Here is a 16,355-nt window from a genome sequence, read left to right as displayed (position 1 = left end):
GTTGAATACTCTGGTTAGATCCCATTAAAGTCATCAGGCATCAACAGGAAAGTATTCCAGAGGTTGGAATCATACCTCACAGATAATTGAGATTGTTGAAGCCATCATTGTAGCACGGTGTCCGAGGACCAACCATCTTCAGCTGCTTCATTAATGACTTTTAGGTCAGAAGTGGCACTGTTGTCTGATAACTTCACAATATCCAATTCCATTCACATTTCCTTAGCAAATGAAAAAGGCCTTGCCAGTGTGCAACAAAATGTGGACAACACTTAGGTATGTGTAGATTATTACCAAAGTAATACTCACACCACAAAAAAAAAGACAATGGCTATCTCCAAGAAGAGTGAATCTGAGCCTCTCTCAGCGTTCATGACATTACCAGAGCAGGTTAGCGACTGGTGTCCAAGTATGAGGCACAGGTCAGTGCTGTGATGGGCATTCTGTCAATTTCCCTAAACAGTGACCCCTCCACCATGTAGCCAATCCAAATGCAAACAATTGCTCTCTCAGGCTACTGCAACAGCATCTACCAAACCGGCAATATCTACAACTAGGAAAGGCAAGGATAGCAGTGCATGGGAGCAACACCACCTCTTGGAAATATATTGCCAGTCTTTTATCATCACTGGGTATAAATCCTAGAATTCCCTGCACAAATGTGTTGTTGAAGTTCAAGAAGCTGGCCTACCACCAGTTTCTCAAGGGCAATTAGTGATGAGAAAATATGGTGCCCTTGCCAGCAATTCCCACATCCTTTGAATGAGTGAAACCAAATTGTAATTAGATCTCGTCAGCATTTTTCAGGAGGGATAAACTGAATTTTTTTATGCAAGCCAGGAGCGACCCACAGAAATGATATTGAGGCCAGAAGGGTCAAACTGTGAGGACAGATTTAAATACAGAAGATAAAAATATGATCAGTTTGAGATATGTTGAGGTAGTGTGTTAGATACAAGGAATATTTTCTGTGGTGGTGGAGATGAGGACAAAGAGATGACCCGTGAATATTAGAGTTAGGCACTCGGTATTGACATCAAAAATGTGTTTCTTTGCAGGAGTGATGATGGAAATTTGCTCCCCAGCAATCGTTGAGTTTGGATTAACTGAAAAGTCAAAGCATTGATTTAAAGAAATGAGTTGGACAAGGGTTGAATAATCATGTCAATTTTAAGATACAGATTACTTTGCTTTCATCCATCCCTGTTCCTATTTGCTAGCTATCAAGTCACTGCCTTCATTATAATGCTCTCTCACTAACCAACCTAAAGCTATACCATGGTTTGGAGATGGAAAGACATTTCTATCCACTTGTAATCATTTACCTTGTTAGATAAGCTTTGGATCCTTATTCAAATGTAAGTTATTACCTTAAAGCAAAATAATACAGTAATGAGTGAAAATAATTACTTTTTACAATTTTTTTTTCATCTGAAAGCAATGGGAGTTTATCTAAGAGCTAGAGATTCTGTTGCAGCACCTCCATTCTGAAATATTCCCTGGTGCACCGAAGCATGCGTTTTTCAGTTTTCCGCTTGTAGCTCTAACAGATACCCATTTATTTTTAATGAGGTTGTTATTACTGCTGCAATCAGAAACTACAGATTGGAGTAAAGTGCCTTCATCCACAAATGCTTAATCAGCCTTTCTATTGCATAGGTTCCAAATCCAGGAGTTAAATGAAGTCTGGACTTCTAAAAAAAATTAACAAGTTGTTCTGTTACGGTATTCAAATGGCAAATCTTCTAGCAGCTTGGAAAGTGAAAGGAAGATTTGGTTGGAATGCAGATATTTACCACGGAGTAGACAATTATGAAGCAAAGTAAATGTCACAAGCTACTTCTGGTAATTTCAAAGTGACAAGCTTCCTTCGTAAATGTAGGCATTTGGAATTTATGATGGTAAAAGTGTGCCTGATGGGAGGGAATTACAGTTTCCTGAAAATTGCATTAAAAATTTGCAAGTTAATTTTGGGTGGTGATTAAAACTGAGAGTTATATGAATGGTTCCTAACTACTCTTCTCATGATTCTAGGCAGTACAGATACTTATTCCCATTGACTTCAATGTTGTGAACCCAGAGGGTTCATTGAACCAGCAATCTCAGACGCCAGGTCTGCAGGCATTGAGAGTCCTGGGTTGGAGGTCTGTACGGGCAGGAGTCATGAAGGAAGTAACCCCTTCCTCGGTTACAGGAATAGCCCATCTGTACAGTTCCAGAGGTTGAGGTGCAAAGTTCAGGCCCTTGATTTGGTGAATACTGGGGTAGAGGCCTCAGGTCAAACTTGTGACTGCTGAGTACTAGGGTTGAGGCCTGAAGGTCAAATCTATGATTGGTGAATCCTGGAGTTTATACCCCGAGGTCAGTGAAGTCCAGAGGACAAAGCTGAAGGTTAAAGTCCAGAGCTCAGTGAGTCTAGAGGTAGAAGCCCAAAATCAGTGAGTCTGGAGGGCTTCAAAGGTTGAAGCCCTGGGTTGGCTTGTCTGGAGATGAGATGTCTGTGAATCAGGGCAGGGACTGGAGGTTAGAGGCCCCATGTCTACGAGTCAAAGTCTGGAGGAGGCCTGTCTGTGTGTGTGAGGGAAGTTAGTAAAGAGCCTTGTTTGGCTTTGCTGTTGCTTCGTTTTGTTTAGTTCTTGCTGCTGCTTGTGTTGTTCTGCTGTACAGTGTGGATGTGCTAAGTTGGCGCTGGAACACGTGGTGACATTTGCTGCTGGTTGTTACCACAAACAACACATTTGTTTTGATGCACATGTAGTAAATGAAACTTAATCTGAACATTCAGCCATCAATGCTCTTAGAGACAAGATCTTACTTGCCTGTGGTCTTTGAGGGAACATTGATTTGCATTGGAAACCTTTGAAAAAGGTTGTTCCCTCCGCTGCAAAATAATCTGAAAATATATTCATATGTACACAGCAGGTAAAACTGTGGGCAATGTGATTTGCAAGAAGCTTGGGCTTCACATCCATCCTCATCATTGGTCAATTTGCAGTACAAAAATGCAGACTATATTTGAAGACTGTCTAATGTGCTCAAGACCAATTTTATCTAATTTCTCATGATTAGGTAGAGCCACAAAGAATGGAGGTGGTAGTTTTAACAAATATTTAGCCTGATGGAAGTTCAACTGGTTGCCGGCTACAAACGTGTTGCAAAATTTCACCAGGTGTACTTGTGGCTTGACTTTTAACCTGGTAGTCTCATTTAGTGTTTTAGCTCCAAGGTAATATGCCACAGTTGCCAAGAGAAAACTCCTTGAAGCATGATGTTGATATCTTTAATCAATGACAAACGTCTGGGCTACTTGAATCAACAGTAATTTGCAAGTATGAAATTATTTAAATCTTTAACTTTTGCATAAGCTCTAAAGCCCCCTAAAGTCCCCTAAAACCCTCACTAATTTTTATAGGTGTACCGTAGAAAGCATTCTTCTAGGGTGCATCACAACCTGGTATGGAAGTTGTCCTGTCCAAGACCGGAAGAAGCTGCAGAAGATCGTGAACACAGCCCAGCACATCACACAAACCAATCTTCTGTCATTGGACTCACTTTACACCGCACGCTGTCGGAGCAGTGCTGCCAGGATAATCAAGAATACGACCCACTCAGCCAACACACTTTTTGTCCCTCTTCCCCCCGGGAGAAGGTTCAGGAGCTTGAAGACTTGTACGGCCAGATTTGGGAACAGCTTCTTTCCGATTGTGATAGGACTGCTGAACGGATCCTGACCCGGATCTGGGCCGTACCTTCCAAATATCCAGACCTGTCTCTCGGTTTTTTTGCACTACCTTACTTTCCCTTTTCTATTTATGATTTATAATCTAAATTTTTATTATATTTGCTATCGATTTGTACTCCAGGGAGTACAGAATCAAATATCGCTGTGATGATTGTACACTCTAGTATCAATTGTTTGGCGACAATAAAGTAATAAATAGTAAATAGTACTCAGGAGCTTTCCTTCTGATTTTTCCTAAAGTGGGCGCTCCTGGATAGTTGAGTCCCCTAATCAGGATCAAACTCAATAGGTAAATCTAACCCAAAGAGCCATATTCTTAATATATGAGGCATTGTGTTTGGGGGCGTGCAGTCTATGGCATTTAAAGTTGATTAATTCGGATACAGACTTGTATAGAAATTGTAGAATAATACCACCTTCGAAGCAGGTGATGTCATTCATGAACTTTGATTTTAAGTGTGATTTTAACAGTCGGGAATCTCTAGCTCTGTATTTCCATCATATTGATTCCAGCCACTGGCCTTGCTAATGATGTTGTACATTTTGGAATGATATTTATTTATAAGATTTAAATGTGGCATTACTTTTGTGTCATTAATAGTCTTCATCTCACTTTTTCTCTGCCTATTTATGTACAGGTTGGCATTCGAGTAGAAAATGCTGAGTATCTTGTACAGAAAATGTTGGGTCACAAGCAACCCCCTTTTATGGACAGTCCCAAACACTTTAAAAATTCAAGAAAAAAGTGGAGAATGAGAAACCCAGCTAAATCTTCTGCTCAGCCTCTGAATAAGAAGGGGGCTGTGACAAGGCACACTGTCAGCAGATCAGTGGCATCAAATCATCAGCTGGCGAAACTCAAGCCTGATAGAACAAAAAAAAGCTGCCAGAATGTGGACTATAATAGAATTAATGAAATAGAGACCAAGGTAAGTACACTCTTATCAAAATACTTACTTGAAAGCCTACTACAAATTAATTGTCATACAGTGGAAAAACACGTCCTTTAGCATACCATGTCCACACCACCCATTAAACATCCATATATATCTGTCCCCTTTCAAAGTTCAATGTACATTTATTATCAAAGTATGTGTACATTATACAACCTTGAGATTCATGTCCTTACAGGCAGCCACAAAACAAAGAAACCCAAAAGAACCCATTTTTAAAAAAAGACTGACGAACACCATATGAGCAGAGAGAGGAAAAGAGAAATCGTGCAAACAGTAAAAGTAAGCTAATCGCATTTAGAATGGAATTGAGTCCTCAAACACGCAGCCTGGAGCAGGCCACAGCTTTAGCCTCCATTCAATACATAACGGAGAAAACATTGCGGATCCTGCAGACATGAAGCCCGGAGCCAGCTCACGGTCCGTTGTGTTGCATGCCTCCATGATCTAAGTACTCATCTATAGTAGGTACTACTTACAAGCTCTGAGAGTAACACCTCAGTCACGCATTTGTGTAAGTTAAATCTGCCTCAGTTCCCTTCTAAACTGTTTATTTCCAATCTTAAATCTATGCCTTCCACCTTCAGATGGTCCTGGAATGGGATTAGGATTACTTCTGACTGTCTTTTCAATGCCCCTTATATTTCATATTCCTTTATCAGCTGCTCTCTCAGCCTCCTCACTCCAAGGAAAGTGAACCCAGCTTTGAACTGAGAATCCTGAGAAAGGTAACGATAAAACAAAAGATCATGAAGTGGACCTCAGAAGGAACTTTCAGTTGGGATCAAATGACCCTCGTCCAAGGACTAAAAGTACTAAAAAATTTCAAGGCCTGAGCCATCAGATTTGTGGTTCCTGGAGTGGTCTCCACTGATAAGTAAAACTAAAAGGGATCAGAATTCAGTGAAGGTGCCTAGAAATCAATATTAATGTAACTTCATTTAAGCTTACCTTGCGAAATGTGTTCCCTATCATTCTGGAAACAAATTGAAGGCTTTGCTTTGAAATTCAATTGTGTAGCTGTCATCATTTGCCAAAGCCATTTGGAACTTCTTGGCACAAATAAGAGAAAATCTGCAGATGCAGGAAATCCAAGCAACACACGCACACACAAAATGTTGGAGAAACTCAGCAGGCCGGGCAGCATCTATGGGAAAAAGAAAAGTACAGTTGGTGTTTCAAGCCGAATCTTCTTGGCATGGACGGCTTTTGCTGTCAGATTGAAGGCGAGGTGGTTTTGTGCCCAGTGGTCTCTGCACGTAGATAAGGTTGTAGTTGTTGCTAATGCATTTGTGTTTTAGGTGGGTGAATAGCAAGCTACATGACCCTCCATGAAGAAAGCAAGCAGGGCTTCCCTACCTGGTGTCCATGGAACCCTTGTTTAATGTATTGGTCCATGGCATAAAAAGGTTGGGATCCCCTGATATAATGGAATGAAGATCTGTTTGGGCACTCCTATTAGGGTCTAATCTGAGCTTCGTTTTTGTTGGAGAGTGTACACCAAAAAGCAATGATTGCTTCAACTCTGAGGCCATAATGGATCACATTCCTCTGGAATTTTTCAGGGCCTCTCAATTGCTGTTGTTGGAGGAACACGTACCCACTCCTGTGTCCATCTCAGCATTATTCACATCTGATCACCTGAAAGTGCTCCACTCTTTCCAGTAGTGAGGATCGGAACTGGTTTATTGCTGTCATATGTACCGAGGTTCAATGAAAAATCTGTCCTGCATACTGTTCATTCAGATCAATCAGTTATACAGTGCATTGAGGTAGCACAGGTTATAACAATAATAGAATATAGAACAAGATGCACAGCTACAGAAACAGTACATTGCAAGTAGACAATAAGGTGCGAGATCATAACAAGGTCGATCATGAAGTCAAGAGTTCATTTTGTCCTACTATGGAACCATTCAATACAGCATGGAGGAAGCTGTCTTTGAGGCTTATGGTAAGTGGCTTTAGGCTTTTGTATCTTCTGCCCTAGAGTGAGTGAAGAAGAGATTCTCTGGGGTGCATGGGTCTTTGATCATTCTGGCTACTTTACTGAGACAAGAAGTACATCAATTTCATGGGGGGAGGTTGGTTTCAGTGATATGCTAAGCTGTGTTCACAATTGTGAAGTTTCTTGCAGCTATAGACAGAGCAGTTGCCAAATCAAGCCGTGAAGCGGATAGCATGCTTTCTATGGTGTACTGATAGAAGCAACATCGATACCGGTCAATTCGGACGTAACAAATTTCTTTAATCTTTTAAGGAAGAAGAGGCATTGGTGCATTTTCATAGCTGTAGTGTCTTTGCAGTTAGTCCAGGAAAAGGAGTTGGTGATGCTCTCTGTGAGGATCCTGAAACTCTCAACCTTCTCAGCCTCAGCGCCATTGAGCTAGACAGGAGTATGAACACTGCCCCACCAAAGTAAATAACCAGATGTTTTGTTTTGCTGACATTGACGGGAAATGTTGTCAGAACGCCATGTTACTAAGCTCCTTATTGTACTCTAGCTCATCGTTATTTGGGATATGGCCCATTATGCGGTATCATCTTCAAAGATGGAGGTGGAGTTAGAGTGGAATCTGGCCACACAGTCGTCAATGTACGGGGAGTAGAACAGGAGCTTGAGGTTGCAGCTTTGTGGCCAGTAGACAATAAGGTGCAATAAGTGCAACTTTGTCAGTGCTGAGTTCCAGCTCTGGTGGGGAATCCTGCAGATATATTTGTGCTTCACATACAACTCCTGAATCTGTGCAACTGTGCAAAATACCTGTGAATTGTACAGTTGTAAGGTATGTACATGACAGCTTGTGCTGTACGTGTAGGACAATCATTCCCTGCAGCCATAAAAGAGACTGGTATGGGTCTCTCATTTTGACGTGCATTTATTGCAAGGTAGAACTTCTAGCCAAGCACATACCAATACCATCACAGATCTCCCTCATTTTCCTTTAGAGTTCCAATGATAACCCCCTGCTACTTGTACTCGGAGTATACCAGTGGTGTTTGTGGTTTCTGATCATGAGTTAGAACCATCTAAATCTATGTCAGTGAATTTTAGGTCTGTTTGGCCTCTGAAACAATTGCAATGTAAAGTGCAGTAAATATGTTAACTCTTCCCAGGGAAATTTCATCTGTTAAGCTGTTTTCCTTACATGAGCACTGCATAAAGAACTTAATCCTGTTTTGTTGATTTAGTTTATGAAAAGAATGGAAAAGAGGAAGAAGAAGCTGAGCTGTGGCCTAAGCATCAAGATATTTGGAAATGAACTGAGTTTCTTAGACTGCAGTGTCTTGAGGATGCAAATAAAACAATACTCTTTAGATATGGCAGAAATTGCAATAAGACTTTTGAAGGTAAATAAAGACATTCATGTTCGATGTTTCATTTTAACTGGTGTAATTAACATAATTATATGAAGGTTAGAAGACTAATCAACTCTGAACTTCAGTTATAAAAAAAAAGTAATGTCTTTGTGTCCGCTCTTAATTGGCAACTAACTTTAGCTATGAGGAAGTTTTTGTTAATAATTTCTCTCCTTGGTGATCTCAACAGTATAGTTTACTAATTTCATACATTTTTATTCCTCTTTAGGGTCAAGAAATTCAGTATAACAGAAGGACAAGTCTAGCTACCGAGGAGATGACATTTTCATCCATTTCAGGTCTCCCAATTAAACTTGCTGTAAATGCATCTGCTGCCATCAGCGTTAGAATTAAAGGAAGTATAGATCTTAAACAGAGGACCGACTTTGCCATCACTGGTTTCATCAAGCCAAGGTATGGACTGCAATGAAATGGAACGGGAACTAAACACATTTATTTTGTTCTGCAAAATGCTGCAATTAACTTGGACTATTCTGAGAATTCCATTTTGATTGGATAGCACAGCAGTTAGCATAATGTGACCCAGGTTCAATTCCCGCCACTATCTGTAAGGAGTTTGCATGTTCTCCCTCTGAACATGTGGGTTTCCTCTGGGTGCTGCAGTTTCCTCCCAATTCCAAAGACATACGGGTTAGTAGGTTAGTTGGTCACCTGGCTGTAACTGGGCAGAGTAGGCTCTTTGCATTCAAGGACCCTGCTACTGTGCTGTATCTCTAAATAAATAGATTTCAGCTTTGCATTTTTTATTTTGGTAGGGGAGATTGATAGTAACATGCTTTAAGTGTTTATTATGTATGAACTTACATTAGAGCAGAGAGTTCTTTAAGTAAGTTCTTCAAGTAAGTTCTTCAAGTTCTTTAAGTTCTTCAAGTCAGATGTTATCTGTGAAGAGAACTAAAGAGAGAAGAATTAATTGGGCCATCACTTAGTCAAGGCAGCTGTTTATTTGGGATAACTCTTAAAGAACAAAAACTAATCAATAAAATAGCTGGGATTCCCTCTGTTTATTTGAGACACTATGCCACCTATTTGGGACAGGGGACTATGCCGGAAAGTTTCCTGCCAGCTTCAGTTGCACACACTTGTGTGGGCGTGAGACACTACTCTGTGCTTAAGAGCGAACAGTTTAAAATAGCATCAATTGCGTGTGTTTGTGTTCAAACAGCAGGGATTTTTGTCACTGTTGGCAAGAAATAAACAGTAAGACAATTCAGAACTCTCTGCAGATTCAACATTGAAGCTTGAAGCCAGAAACAGCTAGGAGGGAAAATAAAATTATTTCATTGCTTCAAGTTAGGAACTGCGAATAATTTGAAGGCAGAGGCAATTATGTTGAATGTTATAATGAAATGATAATTTGGAGGATGCAGTTGTTGAAAGCATTATATGAAGACAGTTCATTATCTGCTCTATGAGTCTGTACTGATTTTGTACATTTACAATCAATCAGAATAACATGGCAGTTTATATTCCATCAATAACTTTTAGGAACTAATATGCAGTTTTATACTAGCAGTACTGGTAGTGCTCTAATTTGTTCTGTTTTTCATTTAAACAATTTGCTATTCAGATAAATAGTAGATTTTTTATATTTTTCTAACTATTTTCATAAAACTTCAGCTGACTGAGGCAGCTGCTTAATTGGACCAAAATGTACTAGTTCCAATATGACCAGAATTCCCCAAATTTACCATTTTCACTGTTTTTATTTAATATTTCCTGTATTCGGTCTTTTTTTTTGCTTTTTGATTACACAACTTTTAAAACAGGTTACCTCAACTTGTCTACTGATGTTAAATTGTTCAGTTTTAATACATGTTCAAAATATTTCATTGTAAAATAAAGTTATGTTCTAGTGAAACTAGTAAATAAGGGGGAATCCTTTCATAGTTCAGGAGATATCAGTTAAATATGTGACTATGTCCTCAGCTCACTTGGTTTGTCAAATTCCAAACCTTCTCTTTTGGGTATGGGAGATAACAGTTAAACATGGGACATTGACTTCAAGCCAACTATCAATCTAACAAACAAGCTAATTAGGGACAAGCCAAAGGCTGGGTCCTTGATTTTTTTTTGTATTGATTTATTTAGCTTCCAAGCTCAAAAGGCTTGTAGGCTAAAGGTTAATGACCCTAAAGTCATTAAAGTCCGACCCTACATCCCCTTCATGAGAAGTGGAAACAGGTAAGACCAACCATTAGGGCTTTGGTGAAGCTGTGTAGGCCAATCCCCTGTACAGTGTATACAATGGATTACAGAAACATTCATGAACTCCAGCCATACCGTCGACTTTGGACGATGGAGAAAGGAGGTCATTAATGGCCTCATGGAGGCACCATGGAGAGCTAAGGGCCCAAGAAGAAAAAGAAGGAGGAAGTCTTTAAATTGCCATACTTCTTGTAATAAATAAATTAGTTAAAATAATGCAGTATACAAAAATGTGAATCATTTCCATTAATTCTGAAGAATGGGATTCATGGGAAAGATCTGAGAGCTGACATAGACTCAGTGGGACAGATAGTTTCATCTGTCCTTATCGAAAGTGCTTATACTCTGTAGATTTATTTATGTTTGAAATTTGAACAGATGATGTACCTCTGAAGATGTTCATAATGTTCTGTTTTTAGTGCTCATATTCATGTATCAGCACACATGGGACTCGATGGGACAATTGGTAAAGCTGGTTTGGAGTGGGTGGCTGGAATGAGGACAGTGACAAGCCTGGATGGTGGAATCCAGCTGAAGAAAGGAAAAGATCTGAAAATTTTCCTCAACACACCACAGGAAACAATGGAAGTCATTGATGTCAGGTGACCGCACGAAGATCATTTTCATGACGACCTTTAACCAAGCATGCAGCTTGTTGGTTATGCTTCAAATGCAGATTTTGGATCCCTAGTGTGACATGAAAGCTGTGCAGTCTGTCTCTCACATACTTGACTCCTGGCTCGTTGGGCCATTGTCTTTGGTATAGATATATCAGTGTGGCATTTACTGTGGCCCATGAGTTAGTGTCAATTAGCAGATCTGAAGGAGAAAAGTAATTCCCCTTTTCTTAACTTAGTCACTTGTTCTACTGTATTTTACTGCCCTCTCTTGCCTGTATTACAATGTGTATCAATGCTGACAAACTTTAATGATGGGGGACATGCATTAGAATCTGAAGATTTTGGATAGTACACTCTCCTTTTTTGTATTCCATTTGGCAGTTCAAATATGGATAAATTCATTCACTGCATCTAGCAGATAATTGTGTAGTGACTGTGGAAGCCAGGGATCTGGCTGAGTGACTGTCATTTCATTAACTTCTTCCCTATCTCCACAAATCACTAGAGAACGGGCAATATATTTCTTTCAGTCTGGCACATTCTCTCATTTTATAGTCTTAATAAATCAGTCTCACAACAAGAAAAGAAAGCTGCTTGCTTCAGGCTAGATCATTCTGACCTGCAGAATAAAACTAAAATGCTCTATATTGTTAACTTCATTGAACAAACAAAAATAAGCACTGGAAGCACGGAACAGATCCATCTGCATCTGTAATAGAGAATCAGGTTGCAACATGTTAGGCGTACATTATTTTGCATGCCACCTTCAGGACAACGTATGGGGCTTACATTGCTGAAGGTAGTTACCAGACTTATTGTATCTGAATGGCTTTTTGCTGGAGCAATATATCAGTAAATTCAGCAATTTCAGTATATCTTTTATCTGCTTTTAGCACCTGCCATATTCTCTTTTTGGAGAACTATAATCTCTGCTAGAGCTGCTTGTGTAGCTGCTTATCACATGTCACAGTACCATTGTATCTAGTCAGACTGGCCTGCAAGTATTTTCCGACTGTTTTCAGTTTTAATAAACATTTCCAATACCAGATGTAATTCCTTTATAATATTTCAAATCTGGCTAATTTGAGGCTCTGGTTATTTTGCCGCTGAAAAACAGAACATAAAGTAGGTAGCTTTACATCCCCTCTGTTGTATTATGTTTGGAGTGTCCAGTGCCTGTTCAACAGTGCAGACAATATAGTTTAGGCCCTTAGATTGGTGAACTAGACAGGGAACGCGAGTGCACTAGCCCTCTGCAAGGTTGTTACAATGTGGACACTGGAACTGACTTTGAGGACTGGCTGGATGTGTGGATTAACTGCAGCTAAGTTCTGCACTTTACTCCCTCCTGGGTGGACAAAAATATATAAATCTATTGAACTCCTGTTGGGCTGAGGTGCCAATCAGATTTCTACAGTTTATAAAGCAACTGGAGGTCACTATAATAACCCTTTCAAGTTTAGCTACGGTAAAATGAAATCTTCTGTCATCTTTTCCTGTTCACTTAGGCCCTACAAAGAAGATTGGAACATCTTTTGTTGCTTGTCCCCATTTATGTGTTATAGAATTTTTATTACTTTCAAAAGTGACTCCAGGGGAGCTTTAAACTATTTGTTGCCTGTAAGTGAGGTGAAGAAATGCGTATTGTAGCTGTGGGGATACATGCAAGCCATAGACAAAGTAGGTGACTTTTCTTTTGTGTCCGTGTTTATTGATTGGCAGCTCAAGACTTTACACTGCAAGTCCAGATGGAAAGGAGGAAATTATTGGATCTCTTGATCGAAAAGAAGCAAGAACATGCAGTGAAGAAGAATGTAAGTTGACCCAGTGCACACTTTTCTAAAAGGTTGAGGAGACTTGGTGATTATAATTCAAAATCAACTTATACTCCTCAACAACAAATTGAAGAATCCTTGTTAAAATCAAAATAGCGAATAAAACTGTTAGAGGAACTCAGTGGGTCAGGCAGCATCTATATAAGCAAAAGGACGGTTGATGCTCTGGGTCAAGACCCCGCATCAGGTTTGAGAATTTAATGGCAACATAGCCAGAGAAAAGAGATGAGAGAGAAAAGGGCTTGCGGGTGGTTGGTGGAATAAGGTAAAATTGGGCACATGAAACCATGTGGGGTGTGGGTGGCAGAGTTTTGTCGCAGAGGCTTGGGGAAGGTGATAGGTGGGATGTATTGCATAAGCATTATGCAAGGAGTATTGTTGTGCGTGCATACGTGTGTGTGTGTGTGTGTGTGTCTGTCTGTCTGTCCCTATGCACCCTCTGCACCTTGGCATTGCAATGTAGAAATTAGACATCCATGTGAATCAGAACAATGCATGTGACCTCCCATCCCAATGCTGAACTCAGCACCAAGTCCTTTGACAACTTTAGAAAATATCAAGCTAAGAACATGGATGCACTTCACATCTGATCCCTCTGCTCTGCATCAGCCATTGCTGGGATGCCTCGTGCAGACCCATCCACCCGAATGAACTGGCTGATCTTCATCTAAAATAGGGGTTTACAACCTTTTTAATGCCATGGACCAATACCATTACGCAAGGGGTCCATGGATCCCAGGTTGGGAACCCCTGATATAGAATATGAGTATCTAGTTATTTTTCATTTCATTATGCACCACTCTTTATTCATTAAAATATAAAACAGTATTTTTTTTCTTTATTATTAATTTAAATGTTTTACACTTTTCATTATGTTAACCCATTTCAACTTCTTGTAACCGTTTTTTTTAACAGTTAGAGACATTTAAAATAGCATCCACCACCTAAGGCCTGTGATCAACTACACCCTGAGAAAGTGCTGTGGAGCTGAGTTCTTCAGTACAGCCCATTCCACAGAGGTGTACCAGACTGAGATGACTGCATGACGATAAATGTTGCTACAGGACAAATAGAGTTCTAGTTACGTCATGTTTGAGGTTGTGTAAGGCTTGCGTAATGTCATAATCTCAATGAAGGCTTTTAGTGCAAGAAAATCATTTGAAATGGGATGAAATATCTACCCATAATTTCCATAAACCGAAAAACAAAAGTGCAGATGCTGAAGGACAGAATTTTTTTTTTAAAAAAGCACTCAGCAGATCAGGCAGCATCTATAGAAAGATAAACAGAATTACTGCAGCAGGTCAAGGCATCTTTGAAACATTAACTCCAGTCTTGAAGTGGTCTGTTCTTATTTCAGTCCTTTTCATGTGTGCCCGTTGAACAAGCTAACGGTGAATTGGTGGTTAGTTCTGCTTCATGACCCCCGGCCTGATCCTGGTGGTTGGTGCTATGTGTGGAATTTTCACTTTCTGGGCATTCCTGGTTTCTCTTATTTCACAAAGACATGTTAGTTGATGAATTAGCTGCTGTAAAGTACACCCTTGAGTAGGCAATTGGCAAAAGGATTAAAGAGGGGTTGATCGGTTTGTGAAAGAGAGCAGGTTGCAGGGCAGTTAGAAGAAATGGGAATGGTAGGGTTGCTCATTTGGCAGTTGGAATAAAACCAATGGGCCAAATGGCCTTTTCTATGCTGTAATAAGCTAGTAAGTAATCAGGTTTGCTGACGGAAATGAATTAAGGCCATCCAGATATTCACCGAAGAGCTGCCTTGATATCACTCCTTAAAGAGGTCCTAAAACCAATGTACAGGAACATCCTCTATCTCACTTTTTTTTTAGTTTTTTTAAGCCTCTTTTATTTTTAGGTTTTTAGTAGCATCATGAGTACTTAACAGAACCAGCAAGTATCATGCTTCTTTGTTTTACCACAGATACCAAGGCACAGTTCTAAAATACCCTCTCTAGATCTCCCTATATCACCACTTCTCTTAAGGCACTCCTTAATGTCGGGATTTTCCGCCAGGCTTTTGCTCATCTGTCCTTGATATAAACTTGCATGTTCTAGTCTCTAATTTTGTTTAATAACAATTTGTAGAGCCCAGGAATGGAACGTTGAAATCCTGTTGTTATTGATATTGCTGTAACTGGAAACTTATTTCCATTTCCCCCTAAAGCACTGGCTGTTTCATTTAGTATTACACACATTAGAAGTCCTAATTTATTGGTTTTTAAATGCTTCATAAAGCCCTGGTGCCAGGCATATTCTTATTTCTTCTGCTTATTATTTGCTATTAGAAATATTGTTTAAAGGCTGTCTGGGAATCCTCTTTGAAATGCTAGAAATTACTTTTGGCAAAGCTCTTTAAGTTGAAGCAGCAAAGAGCATAATCTTTTTTTGAATCACTCTTAGCAAAGTGGTAATGCTGGAATCTATCCAAAACCTTGAAGTTTTGGAATCTATCCAAAACAATAAATTCCTCCTACAGTTCATATATACAGAAATATAGTTGCAGATCTTCCCTATGTTGATTGGGCATTAAACATCAAAAGGCAATAGACATAGGACCACAATCTCACCAGTCTCCTGTTACTGAAATGAATGAGATCAAATATCAACTTTATTTGCTGTATACATTTACAAGTATTAGGAATTTGCTGAGGTGTGTTGGCATGACATACAATTAAAACAACATTAAATAATTATAAGAATAAGGAATTATATAAAAATAAAATTAGAGGTTAAAGTAGAGATATGGAATAAAGTGTACACAAACATAAATACCATTATGAAATTTACATTTATAATGGCATTATTTAAAGTGGTTTAAAGTGTTTACAGTGTAGTGCAATGATTGAGGTAATAGATAGAGAGGAGTGGGGTGGCCAACTAGAATGATTGATCGATCAGATTAACTGCTTGGCAGAAGAAACTTTTGATGGCATTAAGTTTTTGTTTTCATGGCCCTATACTACTTTCCAGAAGGAAGCTTTTGGAAAAAGCAATTTGCTGGGTGGATAGTGAGTGTGTTGAATTTTCCTGGCCACTTCCAATGGGGTTGGTAATGGATGATAAAACACCCAGTCAGTTTTCTATTCTCTGTGCAGACATTGCTCCGTAATCACCTATTGAAACAAAATTGCTTTTTATATTACTGAAAGGAACACCGAGTATGGACAAAGTAGACAGAAGTTAATTTCTATTTCATTAAGTATTTTTGACAAATAAAATCAACTTCTTAGAATTTTATTTTTATTGATATGGATTTACATGATTGTATAATGCCGGAGTGTGGTAATTATGGTCACGAATGGACAGTTGATGTTTCAGGTTGAAACACTTCAACTGGAAAGGATCTTGACCCAAAGCCTTGACTGACATTTTCCACCGTAGAATCTGTATAATTTGTTGAGTTCCTCCAGCATTTTGTATGTTGCTCCAGATCCCTGCATGTGCATCCCTGTGTGTCCCCATGGTAGTAATGGTGTGCCATTAAAGGCTTTACATAATTAATTATCAAAATGCATTGTACAATAATTGTCAAAAGGTATGCTGTAATATACCTATTTTAGTTATTGTTCTCACTTAGCTACATTGCAGCTATAAGAAAAATACT

The 16,355-nt window shown here is 39.3% G+C and overlaps 1 protein-coding gene across 1 annotated transcript in view; it reads left to right on the top strand.

Annotated features, from left to right (window-relative positions):
- Positions 1 to 16,355, top strand: part of LOC132399349 (uncharacterized) — a 215,820-nt gene that overhangs the window by 13,874 nt on the left and 185,591 nt on the right. The window contains exons 6-10 of the mRNA XM_059979603.1: positions 4,381 to 4,671; positions 7,888 to 8,046; positions 8,285 to 8,469; positions 10,704 to 10,886; positions 12,627 to 12,718. Coding sequence (XP_059835586.1) covers positions 4,381 to 4,671; positions 7,888 to 8,046; positions 8,285 to 8,469; positions 10,704 to 10,886; positions 12,627 to 12,718 — 910 coding nt within the window. The remainder of the gene's footprint in view (positions 1 to 4,380; positions 4,672 to 7,887; positions 8,047 to 8,284; positions 8,470 to 10,703; positions 10,887 to 12,626; positions 12,719 to 16,355) is intronic.

Source organism: Hypanus sabinus, chromosome 9, assembly GCF_030144855.1.
Source record: "Hypanus sabinus isolate sHypSab1 chromosome 9, sHypSab1.hap1, whole genome shotgun sequence".
Taxonomy (NCBI): Eukaryota; Metazoa; Chordata; class Chondrichthyes; order Myliobatiformes; family Dasyatidae; genus Hypanus; species Hypanus sabinus.
Note: the sequence above shows the minus strand (reverse complement) of the source record. Positions and strands in the feature narration are given on the sequence as shown.